The following is a 12,217-nucleotide window of genomic DNA, read 5'->3' on the forward strand; positions in this document are numbered from 1 at the left end:
CTCAAAGTCACATGTTGATTCACCACTATCAGATGATCATAACTTGCAGTTTGAACTCTAAATACATCCTTGATTTTGTCTTTTTTTTTTTAGTATTTTTTCTCTTTAACCTTCTTGCATCATTTTATCTTGATATAAATATTTTTGATAGGTAAGAATTAAATTCTTTTTGGGACAAGGCTAATAGTAATCTGTATGTATGCATTCACATAAACACATACACATGTTCACAAACATATTTGTATGCATACATACATATAGATCCATATATACACACTTCTAAATGGATCATTGTAAAATTAAAATATATGTTCAGCTGTTAAGCAGGACTATTTCCATGTGCAGATTCTTGCCATTTATTCCAACAGTAGCTTCCCTTCCTCCCCCATTTGTGGGAAATGCCTGCTGTTCTTGGCTCTCTTGTGTCTTCTGTGGCACGGGATGGATAATTCAAGAAGCAGAACATTCTCTTTGCCCATGTGGAGCTAAGCAACTGAAGTTAAATGACATAATCTTGGAATCACATGTAGTCAATGATGATCTTACAATTTTCTCTTTGTGTCACAGAACAATTAACTGTCTGTTTTGGCCAAAGTCCGTGTCAAGTTGCTACACTGGCCAATTCAAATTCTGTAGATATTTTTTTATTGTGCATGTTTATTTCTCATTCTAATTTTATTTTGTTACTGAATGTCATCTTCTGCCATAGCTGTAACTGCAATTACAGTAGTAAAGGAGTGAATCCTCAGTTTATGTTGTTTAAATAATGCCAAAGCACAAATACAGATATATTATTTTATGAGAAGAGTTTACTCAGATGCATCATGTCAAGTAATTATATTACTAGAAGCTTAAACTCACTTAACTGTTAACCGTAAGTTTGAATGACAGTTGGTTATAGGAAGAACAGAACATCAAATTAAGAATCCAAAGTCCTGGAGCCCATGCTAATTTCCTCTGGAAATTAGTGTATGACCTTGGGCAAGAAAAATTATGCCTTCCCCAGCCAGTTCATAGGATTTTGTGAAAATTATTCATAAAAGTACTCTGAACTGTAAAGAACTAGTCAAGTCTAATATAATGTTATTGCTTATTTTTTTCATGTAAAGTATTGATTTTTGTCAGTGAGTACATTTTACTTTACTTCTGTTAGTTTTAACTGACATATGAATATATTTAAGAATTTAAAATCTATATTATAAGTAGTTTTAAAAGTGTCAGAAGCCTTGTCAACCACCTTTGACATGACTTATGGTAAAATAATTTAGGATTTAAAAAAAATAATTGATGTGGTTTTCTTTTAATCCTTGTAGTCCCACAGGGATGGGTAACCTAGTGCTTCTAGCTGTAGTCACTTTCTCTGTAGGTGATGGGGATGCCAATTTTTGAAGAAGACATACATGCGCTGTAGATACTTGTCAAAATCCAGTTCCCCCTCTTGTGTCTGAAAACAAAAGCAAATCACCAGGTGAGGAGGTAGAAAATCCTGTTTCTTTCCTTTTTAACATGCATCTCTTTTCTTCAGTGCAATCACACTCTTGCCAAGGAAATCACCTATGGTGAGTTGGGTCACAGGTAACAAAGCCCAGGCCCCTCTCTAAAAGGGGATTCTGCAACCAGAAATTATCAGCAAAATGGCAGAAGTAAGTCATCACCTATCAATAGCACTTTGAACGTAAAAAAGACATAGACTGGCTAAAGGGATTAAAAAAGGGTTCTCTTCTCACAGAGAGAGGCTGGGTGCATCTTGGTTCTGTTGTTTATGGCAGCCACCAAACCCCCTGGAAAGGTGAAGTCTTTTGTCTGGATGATATTTAGGTATTCCAGAAAGTGTTTTTCCCCTTGACCCAGCAGATCCATTTAGACTTTCCACTGTGTTAAATTTTAAAATGATAGGCGTACTTGGTTCTAATAGCTTGCTACTATCACAAAAATAAGAATTATTAAATCTTTGTAGGGCTATGATTAGTTAAGCCAGAGAAAAATTATTCAGTAATAGTACCTATGAGCTGCACCAAAGTTATAAAAGTATTTCAAAGTCACACAAGTGTCAGGAGCAGAATGAGATCAGGACTTGCAGTGTTTAATTTGTTGTTCTCTCTTTAATTCATTTAGTCATCAAGCAAGCCTCTACTGAATTGTCCTGTCATATACAATAGAAAATAAGTCTATTTAGGGAAAACATAATGGGAGAAAGATTAATTGGGGGCATTTCCCTTTTAAATGGTACAGCAGCAGAATTCACAGAATTCAACACGGTTGATGGTTCTTCAGAGAGCCCGCAGATAACCACATTACACGTGTCAATCTCAGGGTAAGGGTTCATGCGTGAAAGGTGTCTCTCACAAAGCACAGAAGTATGGCTGGAGTTGAACATGTTGTTGAAGGCTAAAGCTAGCACATGATTTCTCTGCTGGCTCTTGGCTTGGTGTTCAACTCTGTTACTTCAGACCCAAATTAGAAATATGAGGGTACTTCAAAAAGTCATGGAAAATTCACATTTTCTTTTAATTCAGTTTCTCTACAAACTTCTTGAAATACCCTAGTGCATACAATGAGAGAGATAAACTTTGGATCATGCCAGAAGGTATGAAATGGCAAGATTGTTTGGTGTTGGTTTGGCTTATTATAAGCTTTGGTAGAATATGCACACCTAATCTCTTCTGAAAGCTTTCCTGAGGATTCCATCAGTGGAACAGAGTGCCTGTGAGCAGCATGTGCAGCAGTCTGCACACCTCCTGCCCCCAGTAGTGGTCCTGGAAGTAGGAACTCCTGTCACCACCTCTGCCACCACCGCTACCACCTACCGAGTCTTCCACAATCTCTAGCAGTTTTCTCTGGGCTGCTTCAGATTCAGTAGGATTTGGCTAAAGAGAAAGCATGTGAGGCTTTGTTTCGTCAGGCCTAGGAAATCCCTAAAAAGCCGCTGTACATTCCCACTTGTTACTGATGCTCACGATCCAGCCAGTCAAAAGTCACTAATAACATGTCACAGGGATACTGCTCTCCACCGGGCTATATTCACATGTGCAGAAATAGCAATGTCATTTCACCCTCTGTTGCCTGGATCCTAATCTCTGTCTCTGAGATGAGAATGACCAGCCTGTACCCTTTTGTCACAGCAGTAGTGAAGAAAGAGAAATGAAAATATGCTGCTAATGACTTTGTGTATGTGCTTCTTTCTTGTCCCTGTCGTTCCCCAACAACATCAACATAGCTTTAGCCCGACATGCCATTTAGACCGGAGTCTTGGACTGATCTGTGATGAATGCGCTGTCGGGTACACAGGACCACGCTGTGAGAGGTAAGCATGTACTACACTGTCTTGCAGAATGATTTCTACCTTGAGAGCTATAAAACCACAGGCAGTATCATCCTTTGCACTACCCCAGCGAAGCTGCCACACTCGATGAGGTGAAATAAAGCTTTCTCACCACACTTATCAAACAAATGTGTTTTATTTCTATAGTTTATTTATTCTCTAGAAATTGCTCAATAAATCTTCATTCACTCAGAGAATATCTGATTAATGTTTTAATATTAAAGGTTAAACATTGACCTACAATCTTTCTAGAAAGTGTTGCTCAAGTGGAAAGTCATGCACTTTCAGATTTATCTTACTGTCTATGTTGGCACCATTTATTTTTCATAATTAGCTTTTTGTCCTTAAAATGTGGCTTAAATGTGTAGTTCAGAGTTCAGCAAGTGGTTCATAATTTACTTTAAATAGATTTGAAAATAGAAACAAAATGTAATTTATTATCATGATTTATATCCTCTTCTAATTACTCCTACACCAATATTTTAATTCCTGTTGATTTTGCTAGGTGGCTTTGCAGGGGAACCATGGATGTCATTTTACATCATTTGTGTGATTGTATTTCTTCCTGAAATGTTTTTTAAGAAATGGTTCTTCTGTATATTCAGCCCCAGTATAAAAATGGTGCATACTTCTGCCTTGATATCATTGCTGAACATAACAACCTTTAGCACTGAAAATAGTCCCCTTTGCTACTGTCACTGGGGGTGGGGTGGGGGGGCTGCACAGGAAGTGACCTGCTTCCACTCATCAGCACCAAGGCTAACCCCAGAGATGGCTATTTCTGCCTATCTCTTCCTGTCTTCTTGGCAGCTAGCACCTCTGTTTCAACCAGGGTGCATAAAGTTAACGAAGCAGGAGCCAATCACTCAGAGAGAATCTAGCTGGCAACTAGCAGTCTGTGGACAAAATGCCAATGACAGTTCCTAGCAGCAACAAGTACTGTTTGTGAGTATGGCAGCATCTATAAATTAACAATGGAAGAAAAGAACTGAAATAAGGAGGATTTATTTGCAGTTGAGAAGCTAGGGGTCTTTAACTGTGTTCTTTTTTAAAAAGGATGGCTTGTGTATATTACTTGCTATAATAGGAGACCATATTATTGCCAAGACAGATTTACATCACATGCTTAACCCCCCAGCTCACTACAAGCAACATTTTTTTTAGCAACTGGAAAATGACAGCTGCTCTGTCATACAAGGCCATTAAATCTACTTACCTAGGTGAGCATAATCTCTAATGCATTTATATTGTTTTGCTTCACGCACTATACTTTCTATACATGTTAGACAATAGTTTCTGAACCATCTGCAATTTAAAATGCTACATTTTATTTAACAAACATCTGTTTAGCAACCACCATGTGCTGGGTACAGGGCTAAACACTGGGTATAAGCAGGTGCATTATACCATCTTTGCCCTCAAGCTGCTCACATCTTTTTTTAATGTAGGTGAAAATGGCTGCATGTATCCTGGAGAGAATTCTACTTGCATAATGAAAATCACTAAGGAAATAAATGCCTGACAGAGAGCAGGATTTTCTGTCTAAAATCTATATTAATTTGATTCAAAGGAAGGTGGCAACGTGCATATGTGGTGTAGCAAATGGCATATCTCATCTCCAACTCAAATTTTTTAGTCAAAAGTAATCTTACGTTGTTATTATATAGACAATGGGGTACTATATTTTTCCAGCCAGAATATGGATTAGGGTTTTCCAGGAATATTTAGGATTTATTATTTCTCTGTATTTAGATGAGCCAAAAGCACATTAGATGGATCCAAAATATTAGGGAAAAAAATTTGAGATGTGCATGTTGAAGTGGAAGGGAGTGAGGATAAGGGTCAGGCAAAAGAGAAGATACTGGTTGCACTGCAAATCTTGTAATCAAAACCATTCTGTAAGTGATTTGTGTGATTAGCTTATGCACATCATCTACATAAAATCAGCATTTAAAAACTAAAGCATCATTTCCTAAACTGTACATGGAATAAAGAATTCTGTGATCACATAAGTTTGGGAAGTATCCATTAGCATGTTAAAAGTTCTGGCAAGTCCTGTAGTGTGTAGTGAAGAAATCTATTCAATTTGTTTAGTTCAGTATTACTTATGTGGCCATAAATCCAGTGTTTTTGTTATATAGCAAGAACATATCTCAGACTACAGCTCAGATGCATAAGAATTATAACTTTATATTCTTTATCTCAATTTAATTTCTATTTTGAGGCCCCTTTCTCTCTATGTGGAAGTTTTGAAAGCTTAGAAACATAATCTCAACCAACTTAAGGCGGGGGTTACCTCCCCTCCCTACCTTCAAGCTTGAATCAAAGTTCTAACAAGCTTACCTAACACCAGGGACATGTGCGTGTGTGTGCGTGTGCATGTGTGTGTGCATGTGTGCGCGTGCATGTGTGTGTGGGTGTGTGCGCGTGCGTGTGTGTGCGTGTGTGTGTGTGTGTGTGTGTGTGTGTGTGTGTGTTGGGCAAGGGGCATATGGTGGGGCCAGCTAGTCCTGAGTAGTTCATCCAAGTGTGTTTCCGCTGACTTATTCTTTCTCCCTTTCCTAATTATTTTCCCTCCAGCTCTAGCAACTCTCTCCACTACTTTCATTCCACTTGCGGGTGGTGGGGGGTACTCAAGAATTATTCTACTTCTTTCATTCCACACTGGGACCCACCAACATCTGTAATGTCATCACTTCCCCATCTGCCTTTTCAACTCCACCCCATTTTTTGTTTGGGGGAGGAGGTGATATATTCATAGAAATGATGACTTTTAGAAGCCACACTCCAGAAGATTCTTACATGTCTGCCTTTTGCCCTGTCAAGTCCCGTCACTCAAGCATGTCACACAAAATGGCCTAGCTTCTTGAATGGAGGAAGAGAAAATATAGTGAACAGGAGTATAGCAAACAAAGATACAACAAAATATTGATGGATATTCTGTCACATGATGTAGAACCCTAGTTACAGCTTGGAAAACACTTACCTGGGACCAAAGCAACTGTACCTTTGAGATATCACTGCTTTGCTAGGAGTGTTTTAAACAAAAGAAAATAAAGAGAGTCAGGAAGTGAGGGCACAAAGTATTCATCATGGCACTTTACTAAGATTCTAGGCTTTTATCATCTGGACTAGAGGAGAAAAATAGAAAAGCAGAGAGACAATGTCTTGAAGGGTGAATGGGGATTAAGTAAGTCTTGGAGCATCAACAGAAATAAAAAAGAATGTATTCTAGAGTGAAAAGTGACTTAAATACTGATGAGCCCTGCCCTACTGGACTCCAAATTACTTTCAGAATAAGTTTGTAGCCCCAGCAACATATCACACATCATGAAGGAGGACATTTAAAAAGACTGTGGCAAATTCAGCCAGTGGGTTGTATAGGACAACGTGAGACTAAGTGGGATACGTGGACTTCTTAAACCCCGCCCCCTCCCCAGATGGCAAAGTTTTAATAACTCCTCCCTAGGTAAGGAGGTCAAAAGTCAAAATTAATTTCACAGTTGCCACTGAGAATGCAGAAGGTATTTGAATCTAATTGCCTAATATTTTGAAAATTTGCCTACAGTTTTATTCACATAATTCATGTTAGATCTCATAGAAATTCCTTTTTTGTTTTCCAATTTTTAGTTCCAAAATCCCCTTTAGCTCTTCTCTGCTTCAGAAATGTCTGAATCCATATCCAATCTAATTGCCCTCTGATCACTGTGCTGATGAGACCTTTTCTCACATCTGATTGGATGCAGAGATGGGGTTATAGAAATAACAGAAGAGAGACCATCATATCTCCTGGTAGTACTGCTGGCAAGATTGTGGCTCCAACTGTGGTTCCAAGAGGCTTCTCATGTGTGATTGTGAAGTTTGTGCACTGCACAGTGACATGCAGGGAAGGGAGGTTGGGGGCTCGAATCCAGTGTGCCTGCTTTGCTGTGGTTTGAATGCCCCCTCCAAACTCATGTTGGAACTTAACCCCCAATATGGTGGTGGAAGGTGGGGCCTTTAAGAGGTGATTAGATTGTGGAAACTGTGCCCTGCTGAATGGATTGATCCATTCATGGAGTAACAGGCATGGCTCTGATGGCTTTATATAAGGAGAGCAAGTGAGAAGGTTAGCTCTGTCTTGCTCAGCCCATTCTCACCATAGGACGCCCTGGTCACCACAGGGTCCTGTAGAGGGTTCCCACCCAGAAGAAGGCCCTCACCCGATGTGCCCCCTGGACTGTACACTTCCCAGTCTTTAAAACTGTAAGAAATAAATTTCATTCCTTTGTAAAGTTATTCTGTTTCAGGTATTCTGTTATAAGTAAAGAAAATGGACTAATACACTCTTGCCAATGCATCTGCTGTGCTGTGCCTGGCTGCCCAGCTGTGTCCATTCTCTCTTCACTTTTTCTGCCTGTGCCTAGAGAGGACACTTTCTATCTAATTTGTAGAAAGGCATATAAACAGGCAAACTTTCTCAGTCTTTAGCTGATTATGTCAACTGCAAGGTAGTAAGAAGAGAGTGTTACAGCACAGCCAGCCTCTTCTGTGCCTTTGCCATTGCTGTCCTTTGCGCTGGAAAGCCTGCAGCCCTTTCTGCTCCTTTGCCTGAGGCTCTATCATCCTGAGGGAATCCTTCATTAATCCTAATCTGAGTTGGTTTCCCTTTTCTATGCTTCCATCATAACATTTGTATATTTCCAGTGTTCTACTGCTGCATTTTAAAATGTGTATTCCTCTTCCATGGACTATAGTATAAAGACTGCCTTATTCATATTAGAATCATATAAAAGTGCTCAGTAGATTTTTTTGAGAAAGGGAAGAAGGGGAAAAAGGCAAGATTTTTTCTCTTTGATTAGAGAGATTGAAGCTAGCTTTTATTGTTTTGGGCCTATTTATAAGAGGGATGTAGGTCATAGATTTTGGCCAAAAGTTGCTAAAAAAATGACGGGGCAGAATGAGATGAGAGAAAACTCCCCTCGGTGCTGTTGCATTCTTCTCATTGTTGTTTCTTTCCACCTCTGTCTCTCTGTTTCTCTCTCTTTCCCTCCCTCTAATAGCAATCCTAAATTATCAATTGCCCCAACTGTAAAACATAACTGCTGGTGTTACCTGGAGTCCTATTTACATTTACAGGGTCTCTTTTCAAAATATTGCAATTTAATTTGAAAAAGTTAACAAATGTAGAACAGTGACTTGTTATGTCAAGATGTCCATCTCTAGCAAGGAATCTAATAAACAATCTGTTTAAAAAGATACCGTCATTTTTCCTTGCATATGAAAGTGAGAGGGCTTGAGATTTCACATTGCAATTAGTTTTGAGGGAGTAAACATCTGAGAAGCTGGAAAGGTCCAAAGGACTGTGATTCAAACTAATTTTAATTAGGTGATTCCAACTTGGTCAGATTATAAAACACTATTGTTATTAATAAAAATTATATGATTAGCAGTATTGTATCCTCCAACCCTGGAATTACTTTTTAATTTCTAGTGGAACATTTTTATAAGTCTCTAAGAATACTATTCTATGTATAGAACACACATACACACATACACACACACACACACACACACACACACTCACCAGTAATTGCTAATGTACTGCAGAAAATGGTCCCACCTGCAATAAAGTGGCATATGAATTTTCCATCACGTATATTCACAAATTTTCCTAACATGTCCTGCAGCAAAAAATTAAAGATAGATGCTTCTTTAGTTATTCTACTTAATTATAGTTATTTTCTCGCTGGACTGAGTTTTATTTTTTTTTAATTATGGATGAATTTTGGACTTATTAATTGGTATCTGTGTTTTGAAAAATTCCCAGATCTTGTTATGCAATGCCATCTCTCCTGAGGGCAATAAGTCATTTGAGGAAAGTGAGCTGAAAATAATAGGTTTTTGTTGCTGTGATAATGATCACTGCATATCCTTATTCCAGTGGAGCAAAGTCACTCTCTTAGTGGTAAACAAAATGAGATGTGAATATATGTGGATGTGATCATAAGCTCTGAATATCAAATAAGGCAAGAAGAATCAGGTTAAAATTCAAAAGGATCTTTTTATTATCTTTATTGAATACCACTCCTAAAGGGATTGTGGGGGAATTTAATGCACTAAAATGTTATTTTAGATTTTATAATAAAGAATGAATGAACAATTATATTTTTGGGTGGTAGTGATCTTCTAAGCAATATTTACACAATTTTCATAATTTTATAAAACATTTTGGGGAATATAATTAAAATTAGTAATACCATTTTTAAACTGATCATAAAAGATTAAATCTACAAGATTATTATGGCACCTATACATTTTCTAGAAAACTTAGAATAATAATGTATCTGTACCAAATTAATGACTTTGCCCCACAGCAGTGATGTAATTAAAGTATCCTCAATATGATGTACTGGATTTCAACCATTTTTATTTCAAATGGTAGAGAGGCTTTCTCTAAACGATGACTTCCATATCAGCACTATATGCACTACTGAGGAAATCATATTCTCCCACACTGTTTTTGTTCCCCTTCAATTCTGACCTTGCTGCAAAGACTTTATTCTGATAAGATGGCATAGATAACAGAGCTGGCCTGACCATCTGACTTCAGGTACACTGTTTTGTTTCCCTTTTGGCAAGTGTGGCTCGATATGAAGCATCATCAAATGTAACAGAAAGAAAAAACAGAGCAGACTATAAATAGGTGCTGCCTATAAGGATAGCATTTGGATCAAGGAAAAATTGATTCTGTAATTTTTAAAAAATCTTCTATGCTATATTTTATCAATAAAGGAACTTTTGTTTTCCCAATAATATGTAAAATGGTTTCAGATTATTTTTAAAAAATTAAAAAGACCTAGAGTTTGCTTACATGAGTTGTGGGCACAGCTCAGCATCACCTTTTGACATGTTACCGTAATATGCCTGCCTACCTTCTCAGACTTGCCTTTAGTAAAGACGCTTCAATGAAAATCTGCTTCTGAATGTATATGCACATACATACAAGCCAATTATTAATTCAGAGATACCCACAGCCCCCACCCAAATAGCTTAAGAATCTTCTGAGTCATAATTTCTATTTAATAAATTCTGAACTCTTGCTACTCAAATTCCTTGTGAGCCTGTTTCCTCATAACAAGCTCTTGCTGCAACAACAACAAAAAAATGTGCTCCTTACATATTTGCACAGAAAACAACCAATTGGAGTGGAGGCATATGATATGTTGTACTACAAAGGCTTTCCATCACAGACCTGGATCCTGGATTCCTCTAGAGTGCTAGCAGCAGACTTCTCATTATGCTTTGGTGTCATCTTCAGTGCCAGTGACAAGATTTTTTTTTGTTCCTGGCTGAATTCTGATTACTAGTGGGACTGGCATGATTTCATCTTGCATCTACACTGCAATTAGAGAAAAACATTTTTTAAAATCACCTTGCATTTGAGAAAAGGAACACTTAAAAAGGAAAAGGCATCACCCTGGAAGAGGGGTTGTGTGAAAACTATGCAATTTCCCCATTGAATTTCATGAGTTTCCCCCCCAAATACTCACTGATGAATTTTTTCGCCTTAGGTGTGCGGAAGGCTATTTTGGACAACCTTCTGTACCTGGAGGATCATGTCAGCCATGCCAATGCAATGACAACCTTGACTTCTCCATCTCTGGCAGCTGTGACAGCTTGTCTGGCTCCTGTCTGATATGTAAGCCAGGTACAACAGGCCGGTACTGTGAGCTCTGTGCTGATGGATATTTTGGAGACGCAGTTGATGCAAAGAACTGTCAGCGTAAGTCCTGAACTATTGATGCCCCTGACAGAATTGATGCATTGTATCTCAAAGGAGCTGATGATTTCTTGAGAAGGGATTGGAGAGTAGGAAATTATGGGCAAGACATGGATAATAGATGCACAGCATATATAAAGAGCCTGTATATTCTAAAATAGTTTTTGTACTAATAGAGTAAATCCTTTGAAAATTGTTGCATTGTTGAAGTGTCGTGATTTTTCAAATGTTACACATATTTCTGTTTACATGTGAAATGAAGATTTTAAAATGAACTTATGTTTATAAGCAGGAAAGAAGAATTTGGAAATTAGGTAGGCCCTACGTATCCTTTTCTGTTTATCTCAATTCTAATCATTTGCTTGAAATAAATTTATCTGCCCATATTATTTCATTATACCTGTTAACTTTACTTTCATATGTGAGCATTATAGTCCTGTATTTCACAATAGGTATAAGATTCTGACAGTATTTTCACACACCGGCATTTGTAATTGTTGAGTGATTAACCTTCATCTTAGGGCTATTCACAGAATGCTATTTTTGTGTTTTCCTTCCACAAAATCAGCTACTCTAGGGCTTCATCCATATTGGTATAGAACATTCCTCCCCTCCTTAGCTGTGTTATTTAGTGTTGCATAGAATTTACAAATGCTTTCTATTTATGGTAACATAATATGCAAAGGGGATCTTGTGGAAAATCAAATGGTGAGTGAGTCTGTGTTGACACTTGACCCTTGTGAGCTTCACGTGCTTCAGGATCTTTAAGCAGAGCAGGTTTGTAAAACCAGCCCAACAATTCATTTCTGCTGAGTTTATGATGTAAGTGGAGACTCTTCCAATCATTTAGATGGGTCCCACGACCTGAAGAATTATAGAAACCGGTGGAAATGTAGTCTATTATCTCTGCTGTGAGCACCAAAGATCTGGTAAGGTACCCCATTTCAATAAGAAATGTGTCTCACATAGGTTTAGAAGGTGAGTGCTAGCTTTTTGTCATTTAAAATGATAATCTGTTGAATCAAAAACAAATCACTTGCTGGAAAAATTGGCATTTATTAATAACACCTGAAAATTGATAATATTTCTAAAATAAAATTTCCAACAGGCTCAGATTTCTGGCATATGCATAA

At 37.8% G+C, this 12,217-nt stretch overlaps 1 protein-coding gene across 1 annotated transcript in view; it reads left to right on the forward strand.

Annotated features, from left to right (window-relative positions):
* The window catches only part of LAMA2 (laminin subunit alpha 2), a 547,521-nt gene that overhangs the window by 325,602 nt on the left and 209,702 nt on the right, over positions 1-12,217 (forward strand). The window contains exons 18-19 of the mRNA XM_063098359.1: positions 3,218-3,304; positions 10,876-11,087. Of these exons, the coding sequence (XP_062954429.1) occupies positions 3,218-3,304; positions 10,876-11,087 (299 nt within the window). The remainder of the gene's footprint in view (positions 1-3,217; positions 3,305-10,875; positions 11,088-12,217) is intronic.

Source organism: Cynocephalus volans, chromosome 5 (genome assembly GCF_027409185.1).
Source record: "Cynocephalus volans isolate mCynVol1 chromosome 5, mCynVol1.pri, whole genome shotgun sequence".
NCBI classification, from domain to species: domain Eukaryota; kingdom Metazoa; phylum Chordata; class Mammalia; order Dermoptera; family Cynocephalidae; genus Cynocephalus; species Cynocephalus volans.